Genomic DNA, 21,800 nt, shown 5'->3' on the forward strand with positions numbered 1-21,800 from the left:
AGACTTCACGGATTAGTGAGGTCAGTGTGGGCATTTGTGTCAAGGGGGTCCTTGCATGCTCATTCTCAAATGCACCCCCTGCTTCTCTGTGTTGCACATAAACTGATCTGAGAGACAAGAATCGGGAGGGCAAAGGGGAGGGTGGTAGCTCCTTTGTCTCCATAGCCTGCCTGCAGCAAGCAGGGTGGGCCCTTTGTTTGCTAGCTACACAAGCAGCACGCAGTTTCGATCTGGACACCAGGTGAAACATCATTGTGGTGAGTGAGTGCTGCGGGAGCCGGGAACAAGGAACTCAAACGTTCCTCAGCCCGCCTACACTTCCTGGTCATGCTACAGGGGCTATACTGCCCGATACCTCCTCTCTTTTCCTATCCCATCCAGCTTACATCCAGATCCCCCAACACCGTCTCCCTCCCTCCCTCCCTCCCTTCTTTGGCGGCAAAGCACCTCCCAGCTCAGCCTGCTTGGGCGCTGGGACCGAACCCGAAGCAGAGGGCAAAGGGGAGGGCGGTAGCTCCTTTGTCTCCATAGCCTGCCCTATAGCAAGCAGAGTGGGCCCTTGGTTTGCGAGCTAACCAAGCAGCACGGAGATCCGATCTGGACACCAGGAGAAACATCACTGGGGAGTGACATCACTGGGAAGGTACATCAGTGGGCAAGAAGACCTGATCCTGTAAAAAAAGATCCATAGGGGAGTATTGGGAGGAAGAGATGGGCAGACGCCAATGCAAGAATTCACCCAACAATCTGAAAAACAACATGAAACCACCAGAAGCCAGCGACCTCACAACAGAAGGACATGAACACCTTAATCAAGAAGTAGAAAATATTGACTTCATGAAAGTGATTAACACCCTTAAACAGCATATAAAAAACGCCCTTATAGAAATGGATGAGAAGTATAACAAAAAGTTCGAGGAATTGAGTAAATCAGTGAATGATACCCTAGGAAACCAAGGAAAAACAATCAAGCAGATAATGGAAACAGTTCATGACTTGAAAACTGAAATGGAGGCAAAGAAGAAAACACAAACAGAGGGCCGGCTGGACATGGAAAATCTAGGTAAACGAAGACAGACTATAGAAACAAGCATAACCAGCAGAATACAAGAGATAGAAGAAAGAATCTCAGATTCTGAGGATAACATAGAGAAAATAAACGCACTGATCAAAGAAAACAGCAAGTCAAACAAACTCTCATGACAAAACATTCAGGAAATCTGGGACACAATAAAAAGACCAAACCTAAGAATAATTGGAGTAGAAGAAGGAGAAGCAGTGCAGCTCAACGGTCCAGAAAATATACTTAATAAAATTATAGAAGAAAACTTTCCAACCAGAAGAAAGATGTGCCTATGAAGGTTCAAGAAGCATACAGAACACCAAATAGGCTGGATCAAAAAAAAAATCATCCCCTCGCCATATAATAATCAAAACACAAAATATACAAAATAAAGAAAGAATATTAAGAGCCGCAAAGGAAAAAGGCCAAGTTACTTATAAAGGTAAACCTATCAGACTTACACCTGACTTCTCTATGGAAACCATGAAAGCCAGAAGGTCATGGATAGATGTACTGCAAAAACTAAGAGACCATGGATGCAAGCCCAGACTACTATATCCAGCCAAGCTTTCATTCACTATAAATGGAGAAAACAAAATTTTCCAGGATAAAAACAAATTTAAACAATACGTAGCCACAATTCCAGCCTAACAGAAAATAATAGAAGGAAAATCACTAACCAAGGAGTCCAACAATGACCACAATAACTCAGACATCTAGAGACCCTTCACCAGCGCAACTCAAAGAAGGGAAACACACAAACCCTACTACTAAAAAAGTGACCGGAGTTAGCAACCACTGGTCATTAATATCACTTAATGTCAATGGGCTCAATTCACCTATAAAAAGGCACAGGCTAAGAGATTGGATACGAAAACAGGATCCAACATTCTGCTGTTTACAAGAAACACACCTCAACCACAAAGACAGGCACCTACTCAGAGTAAAGGGCTGGGAAAAGGCTTATCAAGCAAATGGACCTAAGAAACAAGCAGGTGTGGCCATACTAATCTCAAACAAAGTTGACTTCAAACATAAATCAATCAGAAGAGATGGAGAGGGACATTTAATACTCATAACAGGAACAATTCATCAGGATGAAGTCTCAATCCTGAACATCTATGCCCCTAATATAAAAGCACCCACGTACGTAAAAGAAACATTACTAAAACTCAAGGCAGCCATCAAACCGCACACACTAATAGTAGGAGACTTCACTTCAACACTCCTCTCTCACCAATGGACAGGTCAATCAGACAGAAACCTAACAGAGAAATTAGAGAATTAATGGAGGTAATGAAGCAAATGGACTTAACAGACATCTATAGATTATTCCACCCAAAGAGGAAAGAATGTACCTTCTTCTCTGCAGCTCATGGAACCTTCTCGAAAATTGACCACATACTCGGTAACAAAGCTAACTTACAAAGTTACAAAAAAATATTAGTAACCACCTGTGTCTTATCAGATCACCATGGATTAAAGTTAGAATTCAACAACAATGCTACCCCCAGAAAGCCTACAAACTCATGGAAACTGAACAGTCAACTACTGAACCATACCTGGATTAAGGAAGAAATAAAGAAAGAAATTAAAGTCTTCCTTGAATTCAATGAAAATAAAGAAACAACATACTCGAACTTATGGGACACTATGAAAGCAGTCTTAAGAGGAAAGTTCATAGCACTAAGTGCCCACTTAAAGAAAACAGAGAAAGCACATATTGGAGACTTAACAGCCCACCTGAAAGCTCTAGAAAAAAAAGAAGCAGACTAACCTAGGAGGAGTAGAAGACTGGAAATAATCAAACTGAGGGCTGAAATCAACAAATAGAAAAACAGAAAACAATCCAAAGAATCAATGAAGCAAAAAGCTAGTTCCTGGAGAAAATCAACAAGATTGATAAACCCCTATCCAAACTAATCAAATGGCAAGAGAGAATACGCAAATTAATAAGATCAGAAATGAAAAGGGGGACATAACCACAGACACAGAGGAAATTCAGAGACTCATTAGATCTTACTACAAGAGCCCATATGCCACAAAACTGGAAAATGTAAAAGAAATGGACACTTTTTTAGATAAATACCATTTACAAAAATTAAACCAGGACCAGGTGAAAAATCTAAACAGACCTGTCAGTCGCGAAGAATTAGAAGCTGTTATCAAAAACCTCCCTACCAAAAAAAGCCCAGGACCAGATGGTTTCAATGCGGAATTCTACTAGAACTTCCAAGAAGACCTAATACCTATACTCCTTAATGTTTTTCACAATATAGAAACAGAAGAGTCATTGCCAAATTCCTTTTATGAAGCTACAGCTACTCTGATACCAAAACCACACAAAGACTCAACCAGGAAAGAGAATTACAGGCCAATCTCACTCATGAATATCGATGCAAAAATCCTCAATAAAATACTGGCAAACCGAATCCAAGAACATATCCGAAAAATTATCCATTATGATCAAGTTGGCTTCATTCCTGAGATGCAGGGCTGGTTCAACATACGAAAATCTATCAATGTAATCCAGCATATAAATAAACTGAAAGAAAAAAACCATATGATCATTTCATTAGATGCTGAAAAAAGCATTTGACAAAATTCAACATCCATTTATGTTAAAAGTCTTGGAGAGGTTAGGGATACAAGGGTCATGCCTAAGTATAATAAAAGCTATATACAGCAAGCCAACAGCTAACATCAAATTAAACAGAGAGAAACTCAAAGCCATCCCACTTAACTCAGGAACACGACAAGGCTGTCCACTCTTGCCATACCTCTTCAATATAGTGCTTGAAGTTCTAGCAATAGCAATAAGACAACATAATGGGATCAAGGGGATTCAAATTGGAAAGGAAGAAGTTAAACTTTTGTTATTTGCAGATGATATGATAGTCTATATAAGCGACCCCCAAAACTCCACCAAAGAACTTATACAGCTGATAAACAGCTTTAGTAATGTGGCAGGATACAAGATCAATTCCAAAAAATCAGTCGCCCTCTTATACACAAAGGATATGGAAGCAGAGAGGGAAATCAGAGAAGCTTCACCATTCACGATAGCCACAAACAGCATAAAATATCTTGGGGTAAATCTAACCAAGGAAGTGAAAGATCTATTTGACAAGAACTTTAAGGCATTGAAGAAAGAAATTGAGAGGATACCAAAAAATGGATGGACCTCCCTTGCTCTTGGATTGGGAGGATCAACATAGTAAAAATGGCAATTCTACCAAAGGCAATTTATAGATTCCATGCACTCCCCATCAAGGTCCCATCAAAATTCTTCACAGATCTTGAGAGGACAATAATCAACTTTATATGGAAAAAGAAAAAAAACCCAGGATAGCCAAAACAATCCTATACAATAAAGGATCTGCTGGAGGCATTACCATCCCTGACTTCAAACTCTATTACAGAGCTACAGTGATGAAAATAGTGTGGTACTGGCATAAAAACAGAGAAGTCGACCAATGGAATCATATAGAAGACCCGGATTTTAACCCACAAACCTATAAACACCTCATTTTCGATAAAGGAGCTAAAAGTATACAATGGAAGAAAGAAAGCATCTTCAACAAATGGTGCTGGCACAACTGGATGTCAACCTGTAGAAGAATGAAAATAGACCCATATCTATCACCGTGAACAAAACTCAAGTCCAAATGGATTAAAGACCTCAGTATCAGCCCGAACACACTGAACCTGATAGAAGAGAAAGTGGAAAGTACCCTACAACAGATGGGCACAGGAGATCGCTTCCTATGTATAAACCCAGAAGCACAGACATTAAGGGCAACATTGAATAAATGGGACCTACTAAAACTGAGAAGCTTCTGCAAAGCAAAGGACACTGTCACTAAGACACAAAGGCAACCTACTGACTGGGAGAGGATCTTCACCAACCCCGCAACAGACAAAGGTCTGATCTCCAAAATATATAGAGAACTCAAGAAACTAGACTTTAAAATGCTAATTAACCCAATTAAAAAATGGGGCACTGATCTGAACAGAGAATTCTCAACAGAAGAAGTTCAAAAGGCCAAAAGACACTTAAGGTCATGCTCAACTTCCTTAGCAATCAGGGAAATGCAAATCAAAACAACTTTGAGATATCATCTTACACCTGTCAGAATGGCTAAAGTCAAAAACACCAATGATAACCTTTGCTGGAGAGGCTGTGGAGGAAGGGGTACCCTCATCCATTGCTGGTGGGAATGCAATCTTGTGCAACCACTATGGAAGTCAGTGTTCCGGTTTCTCAGGAAATTCGGGATCAACCTACCCCTGGACCCAGCAATACCACTATTGGGAATATACCCAAGAGATGCCCTATAATATGACAAAAGCATTTGTTCAACTATGTTCATAGCAGTATTATTTGTAATAGCCAGAACGTAGAAACAACCTAGATGCCCTTCAATGGAAGAATGGATGAAGAAAGTATGGAATATATACACATTAGAGTACGACGCTGCGGTAAAAAACAATGACTTCTCGAATTTTGCATGCAAATGGATGGAAATAGAAAACACTATCCTGCGTGAGGTATCCCAGACCCAAAAAGATGAACATGGGATGTACTCACTCATAATTGGTTTCTAGCCATAAATAAGGGTCACGGAGTCTACAATAGGTGAATCTAAAGAAGCTAAGTTAAAAGGGGAACCCAAGGAAAAACATATAGTTATCCTCTTGGCTAAGGGAAGTAGACAAAATTGCCAGGGAGAAAATTGGGATCTTCGGGGTGTGGTGGGATGGGGGTAAGGGGAGATGGGGAGAGAAAAGTTAGAAGGGAAGGAGGTCGGGCCTTGGGAAAACAGGAGGATTGGGATAAAGGAAGGTTGGATAGGGGAGCACGGAACCACAAATCTTAGTTAAGGGAGCCACTTTAGGGTTGGCAAGAGACCTGACCCTAGAGGGGCTCCCAGGTGCCCAAGCTGAGGTCCCCAGTTAGTTCCTTGGGCAGTTGAGAATAGGGAACCTGAAATGACCCTATCCTAGAGCAATACTGACGAATACCATGCATATCATCATAGAACCTTCATCTGGTGATGGATGGAGATAGAGACAGAGACCTACACTGGAGCACTGGATTGAGCTCCCAAGGTCCCAATGAGGAGCAGAAGGAGGGAGAACATGAGCAAAGAAGTCGGGACCACTAGGGATGCACCCACCCACTGAGACATGGAGCTGATCTATTGAGAGCTCACCAAGACCAGCTGGACTGTGACTGAAAAAGCATGGGATAAAACTGGACTCTCTGAACATGGCGAACAATGAGGGCTGATGAGATGCAAAGGACAATGGCACGGGGGTTTGATCCTACTTAATGTGCTGGCTTTGTGGGAGCCTAGCCAGTTTCGATGTTCACCTTCCTAGATATGGACGGAGGTGGGAGGTCCTAGGTCTTACCACAGGGCAGAAAACCCTGACTGCTCTTTGGACTGGAGAGCAAGGGGGAGAGGAGTGGGGGGAGGGGGAGAAAGGTGGGAGGAGGGGCGTAGGGTGGGAGGAGGGGGAGGGAAATGGGAGGCTGGGAGGAGGTGGAAACTTGTTTTTTTTTTTCTCCTTTTCTCAATAAAAAAAAAAATGGGGCACTGAACTGAACACAGAATTCTCAACAGAAGAAGTTCAAATGGCCAAAAGACACTAAAGGTCGTGCTCAACTTCCTTAGCAATCAGGGAAATGCAAATCAAAACAACTTTGAGATATCATCTTACACCTGTCAGAATGGCTAAAGTCAAAAACACCAAGGATAGCCTTTGCTGGAGAGGCTGTGGAGGAAGGGGTACCCTCATCCATTGCTGGTGGGAATGCAAACTTGTGCAACCACTGTGGAAGTCAGTGTTCCGGTTTCTCAGGAAATTCGGGATCAACCTACCCCTGGACCCAGCAATACCAATCTTGGAAATATACCCAAGAGATGCCCTATCATATGACAAAAACATTTGTTCAACTATGTTCATAGCAGTATTATTTGTAATAGCCAGAACGTAGAAACAACCTAGATGCCCTTCAATGGAAGAATGGATGAAGAAAGTATGGAATATATACACATTAGAGTACTAAGCTGCGATAAAAAACAATGACTTCTCGAATTTTGCATGCAAATGGATGGAAATAGAAAACAGTATCCTGAGTGAGGTATCCCAGACCCAAAAAGATGAACATGGGATGTACTCACTCATAATTGGTTTCTAGCCATAAATAAGGTTCACGGAGTCTACCATAGGTGAACCTAAAGAAGCTAAGTAAGAAGGTGAACCCAAGGAAAAACATATAGTTATCCTCTTGGCTAAGGGATGCAGACAAAATTGCCGAGGAGAAAATTGGGATCTTCGGGGTGGGGTGGGATGGGGGTAAGGGGAGACGGGGAGAGAAAAGGTAGAAGGGAAGGAGGGGGGGACTTGGGGAAACAGGAGGATTTGGATAAAGGAAGGTTGGACAGGGGAGCACGGAACCACAATTCTTAGTTAAGGGAGCCACTTTAGGGTGGGCAAGAGGCTTGACCCTAGAGGGGTGCCCAGGTGCCCAAGCTGAGGTCCCCAGTTCGTTCCTTGGGCAGCTGAGGATGGGGAACCTGAAATGACCCTATCCTAGAGCAATACTGACAAATATCTTGCATATCATCATAGTACCTTCATCTGGTGATGGATGGAGATAGAGACAGAGACCCACACTGGAGCACTGGACTGAGCTCCCAAGGTCCCAATGAGGAGCAGATGGAGGGAGAACATGAGCAAAGAAGTCGGGACCACGAGGGGTGCACCCACCCACTGAGACAGTGGAGCTGATCTATTGGGAGCTCACCAAGGCCAGCTGGACTGTGACTGAAAAAGCATGGGATATAACCGGACTCTCTGAACATGGCGAACAATGAGGGCTGATGAGATGCAAAGGACAATGGCAGGGGGTTTTGATCCTACGTAATGTGATGGCTTTGTGGGAGCCTAGCCAGTTTCGATGTTCACCTTCCTAGATATGGACGGAGGGGGGAGGACCTAGGACTTACCACAGGGCAGGGAACCCTGACTGCTCTTTGGACTGCAGAGGGAGGGGGAAAGGAGTGGGGGGAGGGGGAGAAGGGTGGGAGGAGGGGGAGAAGGGTGGGAGGAGGGGGAGAAGGTGGGAGGAGGGGGAGGGAAATGGGAGGCTGGGAGGGGGTGGAAACTTTTTTTTCTCCTTTTCTCAATAAAAAATAAATAAATAAAAAAAATAAATTTAAGAATCTAAAAATAGGTAAAGTGGTAACAGAGGAAGATGGGATAATTAGAAAAATACTGAAAGTATGTATCATACTTCCAAGAAAGAGAATAAACAAAATCTTGTCTTTTCAATATTTATTGACTTTCTTCAAAATTCTCAGCCATAGTTGCCTGTGTAACTGGGCTACAGGCCAATGGGATGGAATGCTGGCCTTTATTCTGAATTGTACTTCAAAGTAAAAGATTTCAGTGTGAGAAGAAAAATAAGTATATTTAAGAAAAGAAAATTAAGTAAGACTTTAGAATTTATAGACAAGTAAAAATATAACAATAGTTAGAAATTATGCCTAGCATCCCCTCCCACCACTGCCAAATGAAAAGTGTTTGCTTGTTTTAATGTGACTTCACTGTAACATAGATTGAAGAGGGAATCACACAGGATCAACTGGCAGTGGAAGAAAAGCTTTTCACAAAATGTATTGTTATTCATTTCTTTTAAAAAGAAGTCAAAGCATGATGAACGCATGCTAAAAAAGAATTCATAAAGAATAGTGGAATGAACCTAGAATTCACATAACAAACAGAATATAAACAATGGATTCTACCTATCAGAATCAAAGAGATCCCATCTAACACAAGAGAAAATCTGCAAAAAGATCTGAAGAGGAAAGGTTCAGAAATCAAAACAGAGGGTGACTAAACACACCAAAGACGTACAGATTCATGGGAAAAAAGAGAAAATGTAAACTATAACCGCATTACAATATTTTACATAAGCAGACATTATATGTAAATAAAATAAAATGGAGTGTCATTACACATTGCTATTTTAAATACTCTCATCAAGTGAAAAATGATTTAGCAGTTACAAAGATGAACGGGTGCATAATTTAGCATGGGGCAAATACAGTACTAGGTAGATGCCCAAGAAATGCCATACACATGCACAGGAGTGAGACTACACACCATTACTTCCTAATGGAAAGACAGTACTGGCAGCAAGAACTTCAATGTCTTTTAACAAGGAAAGACAGAAATAACCTGTTTTAATTATACAATGGAAAATACATAGAAGTAGACCTTTCTGAACTTGGTAACATGCAAATCCCTGAAACCTGAGAGAAAACTTCAGTCTCAGAAAAAAGTCATTAAATCAGCCTGAAAACCTAGGTTCCTAGTTCATTGACTACCTTGAAATATCCACACAGTGAAACAGAAGGAAAGCAACTCAGTTATGGCTCAGAGAGGACAGTGGTCACCCCTTGAAGAGAATAGAATAAATACTCTATCTTTGCTAGGATGGTAGTCTCATGCTCATTAACATTGTACCTTTATTCATAGGCTTCCTATAACCAAACATATCAACATCCCTAAGTGTCAACTATGAGAAAAGGAAAGGTAATGTCCTTTGATTATAGCTAGTATCCACTTATGAGTAAGTACATACCATATTTATCTTTTTGGGTCTGGGTTACCTCACTCAGGATAGTGTTTTCTAATTCCATCCATTTGCATGCAAAATTCAAGATGTCACTTTTTTTTTTCCCACTGAGTAGTACTCTAATGTTAAATGTGCCACATTTTCTTTATTCATTCTTCAGTTGAGGGGCATCTAGGTTGTTTCCAGGTTCTGGCTATTACAAATAATGCTGCTATGGACATAGTTGAACAAAGGCTTTTGCAGTGTGATTGAGCATCTTTTGGGTATATGCCCACGATTGATATTGCTGAATCCTGAGGTAGGTTGATTCTCAATTTTCTGAGAAACTGCCATACTGATTTCCAAAGTGGTTGTACAAGTTTGCATTCCCACCAGCAATGGATGAGTGTTCCCCTTACTCTACATCCTCTCCAGCATAAGCTATCATTAGTGTTTTTGATCTTACAGGTGTTAAGATGGTATCTCAGATTTGTTTTGATTTGCATTTCCGTGATAGCTAAGGATGTTGAACATTTCCTTAAGTATCTTTTGGCCATATGAGATTCTTAAATTGAGAATTCTGTTTAGTTCAGTACCCCATTTTTTTAATTGAGTGATTTAGAATTTTAATGTCTAATTTCTTGAGTTCTTTATATATTTTGGAGATAAGTCCTTTGTCTGATGTGTTGTTGGTGAAGATCTTTTCCCATTCAGTAGGCTGCCTTTTTGTCTTATTGACTGTGTCCTTTGCTATAGTTCATGATTGTAAAGAAGCTAAGTAATAAGGTGAATCTAAAGAAAAACATATATAGACCCACTTGGAATTTGTAAATAGACAAGATTGCCTGACAAAATTGGGAGCATGGGGGTGAGGGGAGAAGGGAGGGTAGAAGGGGAAGAGGAGGGGTGAAGGGGAGGGTTGAGGAGTACTTGAGGGAATGGGATAGTTGAGATGGAGGAAGGACAGAGATGAGAGCAAGGAAGGAGATATTTTGATTGAGGGAGCCATTATGGGGCTAGCAAAAAACGTGGCACTAGAGAAATTACCAGGAATCCACAAGGATGATCTCAGCTAAGACCCTGAGCAATAGAGGAGAGGGTGCCTGATCTTGCCTTGCCCTGTAATCAGACTGATGATTATCTTAACTATCAACACAGAACCTTCATCCAGCAACTGATGGAAACAGAGGCAGAGACCCAACATCAGAGCACTGGATGGACTGAGCTCCCAAAGTTCAGTTGAAGAATGGAAGGAATGAGAATATGAGCACAGAGGTCAAGACCATGATGGGTTCACCCACTGAAACAGTTTACCTGAGCTAATAGAAGTTCACCAACTCCATCCAGACTGGGAAGGAACAAGCATAGTACCAAACTAGTCCCTCTGAATGTGTATGGCTGGGGCAGACTGAAGGGCCGCTGGCAATGGCACCAGGAATTATCCCTACTGCATGTACTGGCTTTTTGGGATCCTATTCTCTTTGGATGGATAGTTTGCTCAGCCTAGATACAGTAGGGAGGGCCTTGGACCTTCCACAAAGCAATGTTTCTTACTCTCTCTGAGGAATGGATAGGAGTGGTATGGGAGGTTGTGTGGAGGGAATGAAAGGAGGGTAGAGAGTGGGAACTTGGATTGGTATTTTTTTTTAAATCTAATAAGTTAAAAAAAAAAAGAAAGAAAGAAAAGGAAAGGAAAGGCAATTATGGTCCAGTGAAACGACATTAAGATCCCTGGAGGAAGAAAACAGTAACTTTAAGTGTAAAAGGAGTAGCCAAGAGAAGATAAGAGAAGACGCTTTCAAAGCACAACCAACATCAACCATCCTGTTTTGAGGCTTCTTCTAGCTGTTTACAACCTAGATCACTGTTTGCTGTAAGGTCATTTGCCTGTCTGCCCTCCTCTCTCTGCCCTGTTCCTCCTTCACAGCTTCCCTTGCCTTCCCCCAGCTTTGTACTCCTGATATGCCCTACTCTCTTAGGTTTTTCATTCTTTAGTTTCTAATCACTTTCTACGAAGCATCATATTTCCAATTGTCCCTCTTGCCTAGGTCAGGAGCACAAATGCTGAGAGCTCTGCGGTTCTGGACCTGCGTGCCTCACGTGCCCAGTGAGCAGATATTTCATTCACTCTAGGAGGCGGCTCCGCAGGCACACAGGGACGTAGGTCTGGGCACAGGGTCACCAAGATAGTGAAATCCAAATTAAAACTTCCTTGGTAGTTTATTTAACAAGGTCAACTGTTATCAGTTTTTGGAAGACACTTACGCTCATGAAAGAATCATGTTATAACCTGCTTCATAAATGAACAAATCAAGTATCAATCAGAAGTTTATTAAGGCCACACTATGTAGAAAACAAACAAAAAGTATTACCATGTGTATATAAATGATCTTCCGTAATTTACTTATATCAATGTATCCCACAACATATACTGCAAATAATGATGAAATCTGAAATCAAAAGAAATTATGTTAAAAATAAAAATCATATATATACATACATACATAAAACAAGTAGTAATAAGAATAAAGACAAGATTAATTTATTATACCAAATTATCTTTATACAGAGTATCTTAGTTTTCCTTCCAACTGCCAATTTATTATTGAATATGATTATTAATTGATCTTTCACTTATACTGCTCTCCTAATATGCAACTATGTGAAGTATCTACTCTGTGGAGAGTCCAAAACAACACTCATTTTAATATCAGGCTGGCTCTACTGTCAATACATATAATTAAAATGTCCTCTGGCCAATCAAACACTTGAAAATATAATTATAACATGACCACTAGGACAAAATTGCAGAAATCACAGTAAAGTAAAAAGCAATTAGGTGATGTGTATTTATACAGAAACACATTAAGTCTTCCTGTCACCTCCATTAGCATTATGAATAATTCAAATAAATGGTCACAGGCTAGTTGCAATCAAATGTGTCAAGTTTCATATTTAAAAAAATAATACATATAACTTTCTTTTCCACCTGAAGAAAATCTTTTATGAAGAATTCTCAAATTTATCACAAATTCTAAAATTATTAGATTTAGATGGATTCACTGATTAAATGATACTCCAGCTCATGTAGAGAGATACCATGTCAGACAGTGTCTCTCTACCCTTTTCAAAGGGAAGTCATTCAAATTAAATTCTGCACCTCTTCACATACATATGGAAACACTGCCTAACAGGTAAATATCTGCATATAACCTATGTTCCAACTATTAAGCTTCTTTTGTTTGATCTTTTAATTTCCAAGCTCTTTACAGCAAATGTTCCTACTGATAAGAAAACCACGGTTTCTTTTCCCAGCTACCCATGTGGACTGCTCCAGGGTGACTACCCTGTTATGACTGTGGGCAGGTGTGTGCTGTTCTGCATTAGCCCCATGAGAGGCAGGATACACCTGTTCCTTTCCTCATATCCCTCCACTCCCCACTTAGTGCAGGCTATCCCACTGCCTGGAAGCAACCGAAAGGCCCCTTCTCACCCCCTGGAGCCGAGCCATGCACTGATCACTACAGAGCACAATCTCAGATTCCAAGGATAACTCAGCCCATACAATGAATTTAAATAGAATCAAACCAAAGAAGAAAAACAAATCCCAAAGATCAGTTCAAAGAAGATGTATATAAACCCAACTGACTTTTGGTTTTTAAATAATGAAAAGAGCAATTAGCGAGGCCCAGGGAAGGAGCGGCTGTGAACCCAGCAACCAGGAAGCCACAGCTAGAGGACCATCATTAAGGCCACCAAGATTCTCCCTCAAAATGTAAAACAAATCAAAACAGTTGACCTACTGACATCTGGCTGAGTATGTATACACACTAATATATGATGCTAAACCAACCTCAGAAAGTGAGGACTTTCATTCCTGTGTTTCAGAAATGATAAATCTGGAACAAAGAAAAGCTAAAATTTTTATTTTCTTTCTTTCTTTCTTTCTTTCTTTTCTTTTGTTTTGCCTAAGAAGGTAGTAAGTAGTTAAAACTCAAATCCAGATATGCCTTTATTTCTAAGGCAAGACATCTGAGTATTTAAAGCATCTCTCCAATAGTGTTATATAAGTATGGCAAGCATATTTTCATAAACAGCAAGTATAAAAAAAACCTGAGCCTACAAAACCCTCCTCTCTCAGAGGGCTCCTTGCTTTATAAACCCAGACGAGAGACATGGGAATACATGGAAAGATGATAAATTGCAGAATGTTAGGGGAGCCACATAAAACATGAACTTATTGCCTGTTCTTTCTTTTAGCATGCTGTGGGATAACCCCTGTATATGCTGCATGTTTTATTATCATTGGTTAATAAAAAAGCTAATTTGGCTAGTAGCCAGAGAGAATAGATCCAGGTAGGAAATCCAAGCAGAGATACAGGGAGGAAAAGGGCAGAGTCAGGGAGACGCCAGCAACTACATGGGATGCAAAATGTGAGTTAACAAGCTATAAGCCTCCTGGTAAATACAGACTAATAGAAATAGGTTTATTTAAGTTGTAAGTGCTAGTTAGTAAAAAGCCTGAGCTAATAGGCCAAAACGTTTGTAATTATTAAGCCTCTGAGTGATTGCTTGAAAGGCAGCTGAGGGATCAGGTGGGAAAAGCCTCCACTTACATTATCCCACACATACTGATTCTTCATGTAATGATTTAAGGCAGCCCCAGCAAAAATCCCTCAATGGACTGGGAAGGAGTTCTTGAAGTCTCACCCTTATTGGAAGATCTATTGGCAATTGATGACTAGAAGCAGTCAGTTTCCTTCAGAGATTCAGGGCCCTGAGATGCTATTCTTGGGTTGATGATCGCACACTCATGCACATACAGACAAAACTAAAGGCATTCAGCTGGCGTGGGGGCGAGGTTGAGCACATGAAGTGGGGGCATGTGAGTATACAAGCACACAAACTGGGAGAGAAAAGTGGTAGTAGGGAGAAAATGAGAGGAATTCAAGGGAAGAGAATGGATTTGATCCAAATAAATAATACACATGCTTGAATGTCAGTAAAATATTTAAGGAACTATTCATAGAAGAAACATATTTTCCTCAAGAGAAGTACTTTAGACTGTCCACTAGTTTTCTTTTTAGCCCTCTAATAATTATGGAATAACAAAGATAAGCATTCTTATAAACTTGGTTTTACTAGTAAGTAATAATATTCATTAATAAATTAATCTCACAAAGATTCATACTCTGAATTTTCTTTAAAATAATGAACAAGAAATATCTTCAGACTCATGAAACAGGAAGAATTGGTCTGCTCCAGAAATGAAGACAGATGGGCAGTCAGCCCAAGTCCATATATACATCTGGTGTTCCTGATAAACACCGCAGAGTGTATTTCTAAGTGTGTGTGTGAGAGAGTGTGTGTGAGTACGTGTGCGTAACATCAATACAAAAGTAATAAAAGAGCATGAATCTGAAAGTGGACATGGAGAACTTGGATGGAGAGTAGAAGAATGGTGTTAATGCAGTACTCACATATGAAATTCTCAAAAAAACAACAAGGAAATCTTGGTTACAATTTTATACAGATGAGCTTACATAAACAGAAGCACCAAGTCCAAATATGCCAGTTTTAGAATGTGCCCACCTTACCTGAGTAAGAAGCACGAACTGGGCAAACTGCCAAGGAAGCATGAAGAACACATTGGAAATGCAGAGTGCAATCAAGCTCCCTCTGTAAAGTTTTGTAGCCCTTGAAAAGATAAATATCAGGAGGTTTAACTACAAAACAGTCCAGCATAGCTCCAAACTGCTGCCAATCAGAATCACAAACAGGACCTGGGGTTCACATAAACTGCATGCAAGATGAACCAATGGGTTAGAAATTATACCTTCTGATTTTCAATTATAATAATTTTCTGTAAAATGTAAATACCTATTATTACTGCAAAACCACAAGCCCTGCCATATAAAGGGAGGCAGGCCAGGTGAATACAGTCATTACTTTTCTTCACATTATATTTTAGTGAATTTATAATAAGACTTCTTAAAAGTTAAGTCAATAGATTCATTAGTTGGAAAAGTAAGGGAGTGTCTAGGAGAAATGACAAAGTGGCATATTCTATAAGCTAAGCAGTGTGAAGTCAAACACGGCAGGGATGGGAGGCTGGGTAAGAGAGAGTGAGGTAAAGTAGCATAAAAGCCAGTCTTCTGGAGATGCACCTTGGGAAAGAGAAGGAGAGGCAAAGGAAGGGGCTGTGCTGGAACCACCGTTAGGGGTGTCATGTTAGGGCCAGTGAGTACTTTAAGAGACTTTCGGGAACAGCCTTTACTCCCACATATGAGCTGATGCCAAGCCCTAAGTCTACTATCTTCTTCACAGAAAAAGAGTGTGCAGACCAGCACACTGAGGGGAAAAGTAGGCAATATAGGAACACCACCATTGATGCCTTCCTCGACTACTTTCCTGAGGAACTAACCCAAGTATTATTAAATTCCAGACAACCTTACAGAATCAAGTAACTAGAGGAAAATCAGTACTTTTGATGAAGCAGAAAAGACAGAACATGCTGGCTGCACCGTAGAACAGGGCTCTAATCTGTGAAGCTTCAGCTTCAGCTGTGTGCTTCCCATCACAGAAATGGGCTGGACCACAGAGAACACTTACTTCGAATATGATAGACCACACTGTGAAATAAAGCAGTTTTCTATTGCTTTTGAATATGAGGCTTGACTTACATTTTATAGGTAACAAGGGAAACTATGGATTTAGGGATAGAATGTAACACTAACCTGGCAGCTGGGTACAGACGCACTCAAGAGAAGAACCAAAAGAAACCAAAGGAATTCCAGCTGGTAGTGATCAATACACCACTAACTTTGGACAGGAGAAATGAAAACATAAACATTACTAAGAACAATCGAGAAAAAAATAGATGCTATGGCGCTGGGGGGGAGGGGTCGCGGTGTCTGTAAATCTGGATTTCAAAAACACAATTCTAGACCGCAAATCAATTTGCTGAACTAAAACCTCTTGATAACCTCATTTCTAAGGTATTCCTGCCCTCAAAGAGGTGGTGGGGAGCACATGCCACAGAAGAACCCTGATGAAAACCTCAGAAAAAGCAGTAATCCCAGAAAAAGCAGGCCACAGCAACAGGAGCAGCAGTGGGCAGAATGTGCCTGAATCCTTGAGCCCGTGAGGACAACACAGGACGTGGCAAAGGGGAAGAGGGCTGCAGGCAGAGTTAGGATTTCTAGTCACCTAGCCCAAGGACAGGGAGAGGATGCTGGTTATCCCGCTGGGCCTAGGGCAATTACAAGGTTCTTGGAAGCAGAAGGAAGCAGAGGAAGGCCGAGTAAATGTGGGGAAGGAAGGGCCCAGTTCTCCATTGCTGGCTTTCATGATTTAAAAGGAGTCAATATAAAAAGAAGAGCTGCAGAATCAGGGAAACTGATTCTGAAAGGCCCTAGGAAGAATATAGCCCTGCCAGAGCCTGCAGGTTGGGTCCCCTGCCCAGACAGATACAAGGTTGTAAGTACGGTCTACATTGTTTCAGCCTCTCAGCTGCCACCCATCCACAGCTCATGAGAGAGAGGGAGGTGGGTAGTGAGAGAGGGAGAGAGGAAGGGAGAACAAAGAATGAGAGGCTCATTCATCCTCATCGGACTCAACAGAAGCAGAAAGAGAAGTGACTAGACACTCCTGAACAGTCTAGTGCCTGTACACGTGGGGGAAAGGCAAGAATGGCCTTATGGGTGTGGAAATGGCTCCTGCGGGTGAGCTGAGGCGGGCTTGCAGTGCAGCACTCCCTGCAGAGTGCACAGAAGTCCTGTCTCTCAGTCCCAGAAGCAAGCAGGCAGGGCTGGACCTCATCTGGAGATGCAAAGAAATGCCCAAACCTATAATAGTCAAGGACTTAAGGGTGTAACACAAATTCTAATTGGTCTTAATAATAAAACCCAGACTCAGATATTAGGGGGTGAAGGTTGAAGGATCAGAGAATCAGGGAGGCCAGCGATAGAAAGACCTTTAACTCTACTGATGCTCAGACCAGAGGTGATCCTGTCCTCAGACTGCTTCCTCTGACTGACTCCTTCAGACTGCACCTCAGATAGCATTTTCAGACTACATCTCCAGCCTACACTGAGCTTCTGTCTCCTCTGGCCTTATATTCCTCTCCCTGCCCAGCCATATCCCTTCCTGTCTCCTCCTACCTAGTGCTGGGATAAAGGCATGAGACTCCCAAGTACTAGGATTAAAGGTGTAAGCCACCACCACCTGGCCTCTAGTGACTTAGCTCTGTACTCTGATCTTCAGAGAAGCTTTGTTAAAACACAAATAAACAAAATATCACTATACTTTCCTTTTTTTTGTCTAAAATCAAAAGGTGTTATAACTAATATAAGAAAACTATATACAATAAGTACAATGACTATATACAATTAATACATCAATGATGCCTAGTCCATTTACATTTGACAAATCCTGAGAAAATACTCCATTACCTATCCTACCTTGGTGGGTCCAAAGTTGTGTACCTAATTTATTTTCTATTATAATTAGCATTATCATCCAAAACTATCTTTTGATGTCTCTCAACCTTATACACTTTACACCCCTTTAGTGAGTTTCTTTTCTGAGTCTGGTAACAAGGAAAACTACAGCTATCTAGTCCTCAACTCCCCCAGCGACCCAAGCAGGAAATAATATTAACTGAATAAGCAGGAAGTGCAAACAAGAGATTTCAAAAAAAATGTGAGAAATGACAAAACAGACAGCTGCCTGGACAGTCAATCAAATTTCCTCTGCAACCTTTCGGGCATCTGTCTTCAGCCTACAGGCCTAGAATATCTGACAGACTTTTCTATGAAGCAGGGAGGGACTTTGAAGGACTATGTCTCCTTTTCTGGGCAAGGTTTGGCAGCCACTCTCTTTTGTGTCCTCTTTGTCCAATTAGGACAGCACACTGTCAGCAGCTGACACAAGGGCATTTGCTGGCGGTATGTGGATTTTTAAAAGCTCACAACATAAAAGCCATCACTCATTTGACCTGTGAAAGGTCTATCTCATGAGACTACAAGAGACACAGGAAGCTGTGCACAGGCCCTGACTTCTAAGTACATTACAGAAGCAAATGCCCAAAGGGTTTAGCAGAGCAACTTTCATTGTCAGTCTTCCAAATTCAGAAGACCACTGAGTGGAGTTCTCAGACTAAGACAGCTTCACATTTGTACAAGCTTTGACCTGTTTTTCACAGACTCTATTCTATGTTTGTGATGCATGTCTAAACCCAGCATGTGTCCACTGAAAGAAAAGCTGCTCTTACTCGTTTTCAGCGGAACTTAAACCTGCCTGGGCTCCTAACTAAGTCTAATTCAATTCTGGATTTCTAGTGGGAATTCACCTAGCATACCTTTAGTGTATGTAGGCTGTTTCTTTCTACCACTACTGTCTGATATTCAAACTCTCAAGACGAACTCCATGTGTTAGTGTTCCCAATGATGAGTCTATGAATTCTTCTTGTTCCAAAAGACTGAGTCCTACAGGATGAGGCTCAGCATGGTCAGCCTCTTCCTTCTCCTGGCAACTGGCATGGTACAAGAGAAAGGCTAGGAAATATGGAGCGGTATAAGTGAAAGTGGGTTTACTCATCTAAGCAGTTTCCATGAACCCCAAAGACAAAGAGAACCAGAGGGCAGGTCTGTGGTACTAAGTAGTTATCAAAGTTACATTTTTTACAAAATACTTTAAAAATATCTTTATTCATTCAATAACAAGATCACACCCTTACTAAGGAAACTTAAGGCATTCTTTTAAAATAAAACTTGTAGCTTCTAGTTTAAGTTGGGGGAAAATAAAGCTCCAACAGCAGAGTCAATGAAAGTTACCTCAGGATGTGAGTCACAAGCAACATCTGAAGTACAAGGAATGGATATGAGAAGCTTTCCCGGAGAGGAGGCGTCCACATCACTCGGGTACACTGAAAAACAAACAGCCAGAGAATGTACCCACTCCAGGTACAAGATGCAAGGTACAATCAACAAACACAAATTATTCCCATGTGAACCTTAAATGGTGCACTGCAAACATGCTGTTGCGTTTTCTCTACACAGAAACACTGCAAAGGGAGAGGAATTGCTGGGAAAAGACGCATGAGACTCAAGACGCATAAGGAGCATATGGACGTCATACTGTCCTCACTCCTTTGTCCATCAGTACAACTGTTGCTGATTCTGTCTTGGGCACTGTGACTAATGCTGTGGTAAACACAGGATTGTGGGTAACCTTTGATAAAAGTTTTATTTCCTTTGGAGATACACCTGAGGATAAAATGGCTACAAGTTAGTTAGTATTGGTTAAAACAAGCTGTATTTCCAAACAGCTAGAGGTAAGACTGTTCTTAGCAGAGAGACACTCGGTGCTGGGGGAAATGCAAGTGCTTACAGTTTAAACCATGATCTCTAAATACCATTTTCCCCAATAGGATCAAGACTCTGTGGAAAAGGTTGGTCTTGTATCTTGAGACAAGGTTATCATGAGACATCCTTTAAACCAGAAAGTGTTCAAAGACTGAAAGAATGTATTGAAGAAGTGAAATGCCCCAGCCTTTCCCAGAGAAGCTCTTGATGCCATTACCAGCAGTAAATGTAGACACAGGGCTACCATAAAGTGAAAACTGACTGCTCTGCCCTAAAAGGGACATTTATCACCTCTGCTGGGGCTCAGAGAACATCCTGGAAGACAGTATGGGAAGAACTTAAGAGTCACAAGACAGGGAGAAAGGCTATGAAAAGTTGTTCTCTGTGCATGAACAACCACTGCAACTACGGCTGCCTGCCCTGCCCAAACAAAGCTGGGCCAGTCAGCAGCTGATCACAAATCTTGGAGGAGCTCATGGGGCCCTTCTCTCCGCTGCACTAGTGGCTACTGAAAGTCCTGGGGAAAGGCAAGTCAATGTCTTCAGTTGTGTACCGCTGATGAAGCCACCAGGTTCAAATGGAAAGTCTCAGATACACAGTGACACTGAAGTTCCTGGCTAAATTCATGGAGGGGCTCACAGAACAAAACACGCAGACACTGGATGAAGAAAGCAAAATGCTGTAGCTATGATATGGTCCTGTGGAACATGCTCACAAGAACTGCAACATTCTTGCAGCTTCCACATAGCAAAAGAAAGAACTCAGACCTGTACTGGCAAAAACTTAATAGACACTTCAGGAAAGAGAAACACGACATGGTTGTACTATGTATCAGAACCAACTGGGAAAGTGCACAAGCTATTCCTGCACTCACTCAGAAGGAATGAAATTAGGAGACTAAACCCTAAACACTGACGGGGATGGAAATGAAACTGGATTCCTGTACAATGCTGACAGTGAGAGTTGGTACTTTCACAGACAATATGGGTAAATACCATAGACACAGGTTGAGAGGAAGGAGTCAGGCACAGAGTATGACTCTAGCACTAGGATGTTACCATCTAGCTGGCAACTGAGCAAGAGCAATGGCAAAAGTCAAGATCATTTTGGGTGTCTGTGGGGCCTCCCTGGTCAAACTAGTGGGAAGGTGGCCTGGGACGAACAATGAGATTTGCACCTATGAGTACACATCTGTCTTCTGGGAGCAGCACTGTTTATACATGGGGGCACCTCTACTCAAGCACCTTTAAAAACAGTAAAATAATGTTAATAGCTTACAGAGTACTGGGTTTTCTTCATACAGCCTTAGTTTCAGATAACCCATCCCATAACCCTCCTTTCCCCTGTCCCCTGTCCCAAATATCCTCCCATTCCTTGATGTTACATGTGTTCTACCATCTTATCCTTTTTACTTGAGATACACGAACACAGATTTCCATACAGCTTTTTCATACACACTCCATGTTGGTTGACCTTTCTCTTCCCTCTCAATTCCTCATTCCCATCACTCTAGACCTGCATCAACTCTTCTGCCTCTAGTATTTCCCTTCCTACTTACAGAACAGAAAGAAAGAAATCAAGTTTGAACTGACCATGAAACTCCCTTCTGGATGGCTAGCCATTCAGGTAGTGCTCAAAGGTACTATACAGGGTACTGGGGAAGAAAATGCACCAACAGCTTTATCCAGTGCTAAATCCTGTATGCTACAATACCAATACCAACCTGGCAGGCCAGTGT

The 21,800-nt window shown here is 41.4% G+C and overlaps 1 protein-coding gene across 2 annotated transcripts in view; it reads right to left on the reverse strand.

Moving 5' to 3' along the window:
- The window catches only part of Dpy19l1 (dpy-19 like C-mannosyltransferase 1), a 105,925-nt gene that overhangs the window by 36,087 nt on the left and 48,038 nt on the right, over positions 1-21,800 (reverse strand). For both annotated transcript variants that reach the window (XM_041657456.1, XM_041657455.1), the window contains exons 8-10: positions 19,532-19,623; positions 15,293-15,392; positions 12,068-12,145 (exon numbers count right to left, since the gene is read on the reverse strand). In XM_041657456.1, coding sequence (XP_041513390.1) covers positions 12,068-12,145; positions 15,293-15,392; positions 19,532-19,623 — 270 coding nt within the window. The remainder of the gene's footprint in view (positions 1-12,067; positions 12,146-15,292; positions 15,393-19,531; positions 19,624-21,800) is intronic.

Source organism: Microtus oregoni, unplaced genomic scaffold (genome assembly GCF_018167655.1).
Source record: "Microtus oregoni isolate MIOR12 unplaced genomic scaffold, Mior012 000008F_ref0000371, whole genome shotgun sequence".
NCBI classification, from domain to species: domain Eukaryota; kingdom Metazoa; phylum Chordata; class Mammalia; order Rodentia; family Cricetidae; genus Microtus; species Microtus oregoni.